The 12,084-nt window shown below is 42.2% G+C and overlaps 1 protein-coding gene across 5 annotated transcripts in view; it reads left to right on the top strand.

Annotated features, from left to right (window-relative positions):
- palm1a (paralemmin 1a) overlaps window positions 1-12,084 on the top strand; it is a 64,994-nt gene that overhangs the window by 47,047 nt on the left and 5,863 nt on the right. The window contains exons 5-9 of one of the 5 annotated variants that reach the window (XM_029706593.1): window positions 1,730-1,838; window positions 4,032-4,053; window positions 4,187-4,282; window positions 6,548-6,625; window positions 9,078-9,209. In XM_029706593.1, coding sequence (XP_029562453.1) covers window positions 1,730-1,838; window positions 4,032-4,053; window positions 4,187-4,282; window positions 6,548-6,625; window positions 9,078-9,209 — 437 coding nt within the window. The remainder of the gene's footprint in view (window positions 1-1,729; window positions 1,839-4,031; window positions 4,054-4,186; window positions 4,283-6,547; window positions 6,626-9,077; window positions 9,210-12,084) is intronic. The other 4 variants (XM_029706594.1, XM_029706595.1, XM_029706596.1 and 1 more) reach the window with 4 other exon arrangements.

Here is a 12,084-nt window from a genome sequence, read left to right as displayed (position 1 = left end):
AGTGCTAGCTAGCTGTAGCTTATGCTTTCAGTAGTAGATTAATTCTCTAATCCTTTGATTGGGTGAACAACATGTCAGTACATGCTGCAAGAGCTCTGATAGGTTGGAGGACATCCTCCGTAAGTTGTCATAATTACTGAGTAAGTCTATGGAAGGAGGTGAGAACCATGAGCCTCCTAGGTTTTGTATTGAAGTCAGTGTACCCAGAGGAGGACGGAAGCTAGCTGTCCTCCGGCTCCACCATGGTGCTACCCTACAGAGTGCTGCTGAGGCTACTGTAGACCATTGCAAAACAGTGGTTTTAATCAATTATATGGTGACGTAAATTAATATATTTAGTATAGTTTTATCAAAAAATAATACTTTTTAAAATGTTTCACTATATAAAAAAAAATACATTTACTGAGTAGGAGGGTCCTCCCCTTCCTCCTCTGAGGAGCCTCCACTGGTACCTACTACTTATACATGTTTCTGGATTCATTATATGTCATTATAGGCAAAATCTGCTCTTAACTTATAAAAACAGATAAAATCTTGATATCCTATTCTCTCGATATAATTTTGGCATGCCAGCTCACTGGCAATGTGGCCCAGCATATTTGCTATCAGTGAGATCGTTTGCAATGCTTCTTAGAAAATGTTTAATAAGTTTAACTCTTAGCTCGAAAGGAGTACAGATGTAGGATCTTAATTTGATCACTATGTTGTTGATGACAATTTTCCTGCACAGCAGGAAATGCAAACTTGTAGTGTATTCGAAGTTTAAATGTATCAACCCCATACAAAAAAATGCCCATTAATTATAATCCACATAATATTCACATTTCCTGTTGCTGCAGGATTATTTTCCTGCTTTTCCTGTTTATTTTTCCTATTTCACACGTGTGTAGTAATACTGGAAATGTGTTTTTTGCATATCCGCTCTCCCTGAGACACCCTCAGAGAGCGGGGTCACAGCGAGGGTCTGTCATTCAACAGCAACCCTGGAGCACATCGACAGAGTTTTCACCCTGTCGGCTCGGGTACAGAAAGGAGACCCAAGAACAGACCAACCCTCCACCACCACCCCTCCCTCCTCGCTCCAACCATTTTCTTTCTCACTCATAGCAAAACAGTGTCATCAATCTTCTTCCCCTGGCAATCCAATTCGCTAATTAAATTCCTCCTGGCTGCTGTAGTGCTGGCTGGCTGTTGGGGCTCAGACTGGGGCGACATTGGCACTAAACTGGCACAGCACTCAATGAGCAACGCAAGCGAACAATTGCCGGAGCTAGGGAAAAGGCGGAACTGGAGAAAGCTAAGGAGAATCTTTTGTCCATTTCCCAAATAGGCGCTTAATTCTGTTAGATAGGCCATAGTGAGGAAGGACAGTGAGGTTGTTTTGGCATTGAACAATACCAGGACACTTAAAGAAATAGTTCACGGTTTAAGGGGGGTGCTAATGTTTTTCATTGATTTTGAATAACTCCTTATGCACTCAGCTCATTTATTTTAGACAAAAAATGCCAGTGCATCTGTAAAATCTGTAAAATCCCCTTCCCAATGGATGAGCACTGTTGCCAAAAATAACTAACATTTAAATTAGACAAGACAGAAATCCAAAACTGCTTTGGAACACTACGGCCCGTGAATGCGTGATGTGCATGACTTGCCAAGCGTTCTCACACTGTTTGTGTGTCATTGACCATGTCTGTGTGTGTGACTGATAACATCTCTCTCTGTTCTGTAGAATGGAGCAGGAACTGGAGGAGCTGGAGACGGGCGTGTCGGCGACCTCTACCAAAGAGAACCTGACAGACGCAACAACGAAGGAGGAAGCCAAGACAGCAGACAACAAAGTGAGTCTCCCTCGCCTCCTACCCCTCCGAGGGCAGCTGGACACAGCAGGTCCACCGGACACACACACACACACACACACACACACACACACACACACACACACACATACACACACACCCACACACACACACACACACACACACACACTGTTAGAGACAGGAGTGGGGAGTGTGTGTGTGTGTGTGTGTGTGTGTGTGTGTGTGTGTGTGTGTGTGTGTGTGTGTGTGTGTGTGTGTGTGTTGGAGGGGAACGTTTGAAGTAGGGGAGTAGGAGATGGAGGAATCAGAAGGGAGGGGAGAGGTTTAGCAGGCTGAAGCAAGCCTTGGGGCACATCGGAAAGCGAAAAAGCCCTGTGTACAAATAACTGCCCTTGTGATAAACTGACAGTGGCGTGTCCACTTGAGCAAATGACATCTCAATATTGTGCCATCAGTGATATCATTAGTGACGGTCCGGATGGGCCCGGAGAGTCAGACACTGGGTCTGACAAGCAGTGTATGGGGAACAGTTGTTGACAGGAGGGAGGCTCTTGTCCAAAGGGGAAGTTCATATTGACAGCACACACTGGGTAGCTTTTAACATAGGGGTTTCATAGCAACGGCTAGAAAAGATGCTCTGTCTCTTCGTTTTTCCCTCTTGAACTCGTTGGCCCTTTTTGCTCTTTCCTCCACAAGTTAATATCCACTTCCTCAACCTATCCAGCCTGGCACCGCTTTATTCAAAGGGAAAGTGCTTATTTAATGTGGCGTCTGTTTCTACCTCAAATCATTTTTCTTGCTTTCTTGTCGTCCATGTTTTTTTGTGGCATAAAAATAAATATTGTATGTTCCTTCCCTTAAACTAGGTTTTCAACGAAATACGTTAAATACTGTATGTGACATAATGTTCATTCATTATGTAGCCATGCTTTTGAATAAGAGTGTCTCTTCAAGAAACAAATCTATTACCTCATAGCTGTGGGTTGTCAGTAGAACCGTTTCACTCAATCTGTTATAGTATTTTTAGAAATGGATGCTGTTCGACTGTGCGGCCACATTGATACAATAATCCCGATGGTTCATATTGCAGAAATAGACCCACCCCTCTATACGTGTGTGGTGGTAATGTATTTGATGGGTTTGACACTGAATTTTCTGAGTTTAATGCTGTATGATACATGGGTTAAAACAGTGGTGTAAAGTACTTAAGTAAAAATACTTTAAAGTACTACTTAAGTAGTTTTGGGGGGTATCTGTACTTAACTATTTATGTTTTTGACTACTTTTACTTTTACTTCACTAAATTCCTTAAGAAAATATTGTACTTTTTACTCCACACCCAAAACACCCAAAAGTACATTTTGAATGCTTAGCGGGACAAGAAAATAGTCAAATTCACACACTTATCAACCGAATATCCCTGGTCATCCCTACTGCCTCTGATCTGGAGAACTCACTAAACAGAGAACATCCCTGGTAATCCCTACGGCCTCTTATCTGGAGGACTCACTAAACAGAGAACATCCCTGGTCATCCCTACTGCCTCTGATCTGGCGGACTCACTAAACAGAGAACATCCCTGGTCATCCCTACTGCCTCTGATCTGGCGGACTCACTAAACAGAGAACATCCCTGGTCATCCCTACTGCCTCTGATCTGGCGGACTCACTAAACAGAGAACATCCCTGGTCATCCCTACTGCCTCTGATCTGGCGGACTCACTAAACAGAGAACATCCCTGGTCATCCCTACTGCCTCTGATCTGGCGGACTCACTAAACAGAGAACATCCCTGGTCATCCCTACTGCCTCTGATCTGGCGGACTCACTAAACAGAGAACATCCCTGGTCATCCCTACTGCCTCTGATCTGGCGGACTCATTAAACATACATGCTTTGTTTGTAAATGATGTCTGAGTGTTGTAGTGTCCCTTGCTATCCATAAATTTAAAAATACAAGAAAATTGTGCCATCTGGTTTGGTTAATATAATTAAATTGTATTATACTTTTGATACTTAAGTACATTTTAAACCAAATACTTTTAGACTTTTACTTTTAGACTTCTACTTTTACAAGTACAATTTTACTCGGTGACTTTAACCTTTTCTTGAGTCATTTTCTATTAAGATATCTTTACTTTTACTCAAGTATGACAGTTAGGTACTTTTTCCACCACTGGGTTAAAATACTGTTTTCTCTCTCCCTCTCTCACAGGCTCCGGCAGGCACTGTGCAAGGTAATACATCTTCAGTCAGATATTCTTCCTCCTCCCTCTCTTCTTTCTCCTCTTTTACATGTGTTCTGTGTTTGTCGCTCTTTCTCTCTCCCTCCCTCTCTCTTTCTCACCCCACTTCCTTGACCGCTTATAGAGGTCAAGGAAGTTACAGAGGTCAAGGAAGTGGTCAAAGTGCACACCAGCCCTCATCTGGAAATGTCTGGAGGTGCCTCAGATAGGATGAGAGCAGGTGAGTCTCAGTACCCTGTAGCTCACATACTGAGACATACTGTAGACAGACGTCTTAGACAAATGTTTTGCCTCCATTTTTTTCACTCTTTAGAGTCTGTCATGGTAATCGTATTAAAGTGATGTTATTCCTCTCATTGTAAAACAAACGTAGATATTCAATGTACCCACCCCTGTTTCATTCAGGAATATAGTAATTGATTGATAGGCAATTGATACATTATTAATTGATTATAATGAATCATGTAAGTTGCGTATGTACAATCAGACATGCAATAGAGTCTCCCAAGTGGCGCAGCAGTCTAAGGCGTCACTACAGACCCGGGTTCGATCCCAGGCTGTGTCACATGAGGCAGCGCACAATTGTCCGGTTTAGGGGAGGGTTTGGCCAGCTGGGTATTCCTTGTCCCATCGGCGCTCTAGCGACTTCTTGTGGCGGGCTAGGCGCCTGCAAGCAGACTTCGGTCGCCAGCTGGACGGTGTTTCCTCCGACACATTGGTGCGGCAGGCTTCCGGGTTAAGTGAGCAGTGTGTCAAGAAGCAGTGCGGCTTGGCAGGGTTGTGTTTCAGAGGACGCATGGCTCTCGGCCTTCGCTTCTCCCGAGTCCGTAGGGGAGTTGCAGCGATGGGACAAGACTGTAACTACCAATTGGATATCACGAAAAAGGGGTTAAAGTATGAACTCAGCAAAAAAAGAAACATCCCTTTTTCAGGACCCTGTCTATCAAAGATAATTCGTAAAAATCCAAATAACTTCACAGATCTTCATTGTAAAGGGTTTAAATACTGTTTCCCATGCTTGTTCAAAGAACCATAAACAATTAATGAACATGCACCTGTGGAACCGTCGTTAAGACACTAACAGCTTACAGACGGTAGGCAATTAAGGTCACAGTTATGAAAACTTAGGACACTAAAGAGTCATTTCTACTGACTCTGAAAAACACCAAAAGAAAGATGCCCAGGGTCCCTGCTCATCTAGGTGAATGTGCTGTAAGGAGGCATGAGGACTGCAGATGTGGCCAGGGCAATAAATTGCAATGTCCGTACTGTGAGACGCCTAAGACAGCGCTACAGGGAGACAGGACGGACAGCTGATCATCCTCGCAGTCTGCACAGGATCGGTACATCCGAACATCACACCTGCAGGACAGGTACAGGATGGCAACAACAACTGCCCGAGTTACACCAGGAACGCACAATCCCTCCATCAGTGCTCAGACTGTCTGCAATAGGCTGAGAGAGGCTGGACTGAGAGCTTGTAGGCTTGTTGTAAGGCAGGTCCTCACCAGACATCACTGGCAACAACGTTGCCTATGGGCACAAACCCACCGTCGCTGGACCAGACAAGACTGGCAAAAAGTGCTCTTCACTGACAAGTCGTGGTTTTGTCTCACCAGGGGTGATGGTCGGGTTCGCGTTTATCGTCGAAGGAATGAGCGTTACACTGAGGCCCGTACTCTGGAGCGGGATCAATTTGGAGGTGGAGGGTCCGTCATGGTCTGGAGCGGTGTGTCACAGCATCATCGGACTGAGCTTGTTGTCATTGCAGGTAATCTCAACGCTGTGTTACAGGGAAGACATCCTCCTCCCTCATGTGGTACCCTTCCTGCAGGCTCATCCTGACATGACCCTCCAGCATGACAATGCCACCAGCCATACTGCTCGTTCTGTGCATGATTTCCTGCAAGACAGAAATGACAGTGTTCTGCCATGGCCAGCGAAGAGCCCAGATCTCAATCCCATTGAGCACGCCTGGGACCTGTTGGATCGGAGGGTGAGGACTAGGGCCATTCCCCCCAGAAATGTCCGGGAACTTGCCGGTGCCTTGGTGGAAGAGTGGGGTAACATCTCACAGCAAGAACTAGCAAATCTGGTGCAGTCCACGAGGAGGAGATGCACTGCAGTACTTAATGCAGCTGGTGGCCACACCAGATACTGACTATGACTTTTGATTTTGACTCCCCCCCCCTCCCTTTGTTCAGGGACACATTATTCAATTTCTGTTAGTCACATGTCTGTGGAACTCAGTTCATGTCTCAGTTGTTGAATCTTGTTATGTTCATACAAATATTTACACATGTTAAGTTTGCTGAAAAAAGACATGCAATAGAGTCCAAGTTTGTCCAAAATGGAAGAAGTCTCAATAAGATTCTATTGGAGTCTTCTATCGCTATCTGTCTTTGCCGAAACCTGGCCACCTCCTCTGTGTTTGTCTCTTTCTCTCTCTCTGTCATTCTTACCCCACTTCCTTGACTGCTTGTAGAGGTCAAGGAAGTGCTCAAAGTGCCCAACAGCCCTCGCCTGGACATGTCCGGAGGTGCCTCAGATATGATGAGAGCAGGTGAGTCTCGGGAACCCTGTAGCTCACAGACTGAGACACACTAGAAAGACAAATTCTACTCTTTGCCTCTTTTTTTGTTCTTTTTTCACTCATAAACTCTGTCTCTGCTTGCCTCTTTACATAGACGGCTGAGTACTATATCTGATGTTAGTTTATTTGATATCGTTTACTTACTTTTATCATTTTTCAAATATATAACACTTGGTTATTCATTACTCAGTCAATAACACATATTCAATAGGTATTAATAGGTATTACAGTGTAAGAAAATCTAATATTAACCCCTAACCAAAATCGTCATTTTTGCTGTATCCTGTTCACCCACTCAGGCATCAGCTACTGGCATTAGCATCCTGGGTAACTGGATTAGACATATAATAAATGTAAAATCTATAAATTCAATATGTAACTCCTCAGTGGAACTCATTATGTAAACACAACCAGTTCCATTGGCCCGGCAGTAGCTCCTCAAGCGTGTTGTCAGCCGTGTCACAATGTCTAATCTAACACATTATCGAATCTTCATTTGAATGGAGCTTTGAATGACAGCTAAAGGATACCTAAATAGTTGGCCATTTACCCCACTGTCATATACAACACCTCAGTGTAGCTCCACGTATTGTAAACACGAGCAGTTAGAAACATCTGGGGACGACTTCATCTCCTCAGCAAGGGGTCTTTTCAGCAGTATCAAGGGGTCTCCACCTTACTCCTCCTCACACGTGGGCCTCTGTCCCTTTTAATCAAACATGTGCTTTCATCAGCCTCACAGCTCTGGAAGGAGAGCGAGGGACTCCACTGAAGGGCTATTCTCCACAGTGATTGAGAGGGCGAGTGGCTAATTAGTTTTACCTCTTGAGCTCCGGTCCTCATACATCTCATCTAGAGGACCCTTGCTGAGCACAGCGAATACTTAATGTTTGGTTTCATCAAGACCCAAAAATTCTCATTGCCAACGCTTTCCTGGATATGATCGTTTTGGGTAACATTTTGGTGTAATATCACCATCGGATAGGAACTTAGCAACTGGAAACTAAGAAAGTAACACAGTATGGTTACTATACCCTGTGCATAAACAAGTTATCGATGTACAGTAGATATCTAGAAGCTAGATAAGTTGATAGGACACAATACAATAGAGGGAGGGGACTGTTATGGGGGATGAGGGACTGTTATGGGGGATGAATAAAAGGGGACTTTTATGTGGGGTATACATCTACCAGTTCCATGCTGTGTAATAGGATGTAGTACAGTTCCTGTTTTACTGGTGTGAGTGTACTTTGACGCACTATATGAATGTGTGGGTGGGAAGGTAAAACAATGTTGAGTCATGTGGGAGGAACCATTTTAATGACGGACCACTCGGGTATTTCACCGTTGCTAAGTACTATGCTTTCGTGACACCTTTAGGAGGACACAAAAGCAATGTAAATGCCATTGAACATGTCGTGCGCTCTGAAGTGTTGTGGTATATTTCAGGTCCTCTATTTGTTGTCACTAACATCGTGTTTCTGTACTGTATTTTTTCCCCTAACATTTGTCTTCTGTCCACAGCTATCAACTGTCTGTCTCTGTGTGTTTGCCTATCTGTATGGGAATGTGTTTGTATGAGTTGATGTGTGAGTCTGTCTGTCTGTCTGTCTGTCTGTCTGTCTGCCTGTCTGTCTGCATATTGGTCTGTTCTTGTGGACTTTCACTCTTGTGGATATTCACTGTGGTTTGTGGCTAAAGGTATTAAAACAAGAAGAGTGGTATGTTTGTATAGAGTTAGCCAGGATGATATACTGAGTATTCAGTTCTCACAGTACATCTGTTGTGTGGGGATACACTATATATAGTCTTCATCAGACGATGCGATGTTGCCAAGGCAACACAGCTCCGCTAAAAAGTACAATTTCTCAATCCGTCAACATGGCAGCGTTAGACTCGAATAGTGTAGGCCTGCCGATGACAAATGTTCGAGTTCACCTTAGTTATAGTGTTTGTAGCCAAGTTATTTACCGTTCTCCAAAGACATGCTTCCTTAACAGCCACACAGTCATTTAAGTTGCCCAGATATGCTGTCAAAGGGATGTCATGAATCAAAGTTGACCGTCTTCTTCATAAGATTGAGTTTGCGTATCGTCGTGTGTGTTACTTGGGCTGTAACTAAGTGCTATATTTGTTGGTGGAATATGGTTGTTTAGAGTGGTTGTCTGGTTTTGGCTGGTATTATTATACATGTGTATTGTGGAGAGACTACATGGTTATTTATAATTGTGAAATATGGTTGAGTGGAACTGGTATGTCTCTAGTCTTGTTGAGCGAGAGATAATATGGCGTGTGAAAGGGCGTTGTGGTGAGAAAGTGAGAGAATTCATGTGTCCCATGGATGTGTGGTGAGAGAGAGAGAGAGATAGGACACCTCTGCAGGCCCCTAACATCTCCTCTTGTTGACACCCCATGCACCCAGCAATGTACTCAGTAGAGATCACCGTTGAGAGGGACAATGTCACGGGCGAGACAAAGGTGTTGTCCACCAACACCCTACTGCCCATTAACCTCTCTGGGCAAGGGGTCAAGGTGTATGAGGATTACCAGAAAGGTGATTTCCCAACATGATTTCAACAGCAAAACGAAACACTTGGCTAAAACATACGTTATGAGAAGTGTTAACAATTATGATGAGAGCTAAGATATGTGCCTTCAGAAACTATTCACACCCATTGACTTTTTCCACATTTTGTTGTGTTACAGCCTGAATTTAAAATTGATTCAATTGTCACTGGCCTACAAACAATACCCCATAAAGTCATGTTTTTTGAAATGTTTACAAATTAATCAAATTGAAAAACTGAAATGTCTTGAGTCAATAAGTATTCAATCCTTTTGTTATGGCACGCCTAAATATGTTCAGGAGTAAAAATGTGCTTAACAAATCACATAATAAGTTGCATGGACTCTGTGCAATAATAGTGTTTAACATGATTTCTGAATGACAACCTCATCTCTGTATCCCACACATACAATTATCTGTAAGGTCAGTAGAGCAGTGAATTTTGAGAATGGTGAAGTTATTAATTTTACTTTAGATGGTGTATCAATACACCCAGTCAATACAAGATACAGGCGTCCTTCCTAACTCAGTTGCCAGAGAGGAAGGAAACCTCTCATGGATTTCATCATGAGGTCAATAGTGACTTTAAAACACAATACAGAGTTTAATGGCTGTGATAGGAGAAATATGAGGATGGATCAACAACATTGTAGTTACTCCACAATACTAACCTAACTGACAGAGTGAAAAGAAGGAAGTCTGTACAGAATACATGCATCCTGTTTGCAACAAGGCACTAAAAAAGGATTACTGCAAAAAATGTGGCAAAGGATCGGACCCTTTTTTTCACCTAAAATGACATACCCAAATCTAACTGCCTGTAGCTCAGGACCTGAAGCAAGGGTATTCATATTCTTGATACCAATTTAAAGGAAACACTTTGAAGTTTGTGGAAATGTGAATTTAAAATGAAATTCTTATTTGAAATGCAAGAGCATAGCCATACATTGAGATAGGATCCTAGGTGTAATTTAGATGTTGTCCACAGGATGGCAGCAGTGTGTGTGGACAGTTTCAGACTGATCCAGTGAAGAACTACATCACTACACAATATTTTGTCTGCCAGGAGTTTGCCCAAATGTGCCGAATTGGTCAATTGATACATTTTCAAGTACATTTAATTTTTTTATTTAACCTTTATTTAACTAGGCAAGTCAGTTAAGAACAAATTCTTATTTACAATGACTCCCAGGAATGTTATACATGATGGATCATTAGCTTCCCTACAGAAAATACACTAACCTTCACACATCTAGATGGCCAGGGGGGTGGGTGTGGAGCCAAAGACAGCAGAGGGGTCAAACTGTAGAACCCAGTTCCTACATTTGAATATAAAAATTGATTTTATCAAACAAAACTATGCTACATTTTATCTCTGGGATCCCTCAGGATGACAAATCAGAGCAAGATTACTGAAAGTAAGTACATTGTTTACCTTCAGAGGTTAATGTATCAAACCAGTTGCCGTGATAAAAGTGTTGTTGTTGTTGTGCACTATCCTCAAACAATAGCATGGTATTTTTTTGCTGTAATAGCTACTGTAAATTGGACACTGCAGTTAAATTAACAAGAATTTAAGCTTTCTGCCCGTATAAGACATGTCTATGTTGTTTACAACGTCATTCTAATCACATTATCGCATATTGAGCAACAACTGTCCCGGTTTAGGGACACCGATCCCGTAGAGGTTAACTCTTTGTCCGGAATACAAAATGTTATGTTTGGGGCAAATCCAATACAACACATTACTGAGTACCACTCTCCATATTTTCAAGCATAGTGGTAGCTGCATCATGTTATAGGTATGCTTGTAATCGTTAAGGACTGTGGAGTTTTTCAGCATAAAAAGAAACAGAATGGAGCTAAGTACAGGCAAAATCCTAGAGAAAAACCTGGTTCAGTCTGCATTCCAACAGACACGGGAGATTCATTCTATTTCAAAATCTATGGCAAGACCTGAAAATGGTTGTCTAGCAATGATCAATAACCAATTTGACAGAGCTTGAAGAATTTTTTAAATAATAATGGATAAATGTTGCACAATCCAGGCTTGGAAAGCTCTTAGTGACTTACCCAGAAATACTCACAGCTGTAATTGCAGCCAAAGGTGCTTCTACAAAGTATTGGTGTAAATACTTATGTAAATGAGATATTTCTGGATTTCATTTTTTAAAATAAATTTGCAAACATTTCTAGAAACACTTAGTCATTATGGGGTGTGTGTGTGTAAATGGGTAAGAGAGAAACTGTAATCCATTTTGAATTCAGGCTGCATTTTGAATTCAGGCTGCAACACAACAAAGTGTGGAATAAGTTAAGGGGCATGAATACTTTCGGAAGGAATTGTATAATAGTAATATCAGAAGGGGAAAAAATAATGCTGTAATATATGATCTGAGATAAGACTACCTAAAATGATAGTTATTACAGACATTGCTCGTCTGATCATAGCCATTGAAAGACGTACATCGTGTGGTTCAGTAAACTTGATAATGCATTTTCACTGGCATATATAAGCTTATACTCTGTCTCATATAATGAGTGCCTTGAATCCACTTATTGACGCTAGATATTATTACCTTGATATTACCACTTCTCGTAAAGTAAAATGAATAGTTAAGCATAGCATGACATTGTGTTGCAGGGTAACCAATAAATACAACCCTACTTATAGACCTGGTTTTAAACCAATAATTCTACTTCAATAGTTCAATTTGTGAACGTGAACTTGGTCTATTACGTATTGGCGCAAAACACAGTCAGTACATTCGGGACTCATTTGAAATTGTCCTTTTGGTCTCCCTGTAGCACCTGTTTTGCTCCCTGACACAAACAACAAGGTCTGGGCTCATGATGCGGCCGC

Source organism: Salmo trutta, chromosome 22 (genome assembly GCF_901001165.1).
Source record: "Salmo trutta chromosome 22, fSalTru1.1, whole genome shotgun sequence".
Classification (NCBI taxonomy): domain Eukaryota; kingdom Metazoa; phylum Chordata; class Actinopteri; order Salmoniformes; family Salmonidae; genus Salmo; species Salmo trutta.
This window is presented reverse-complemented; position numbering and strand designations above follow the sequence as displayed.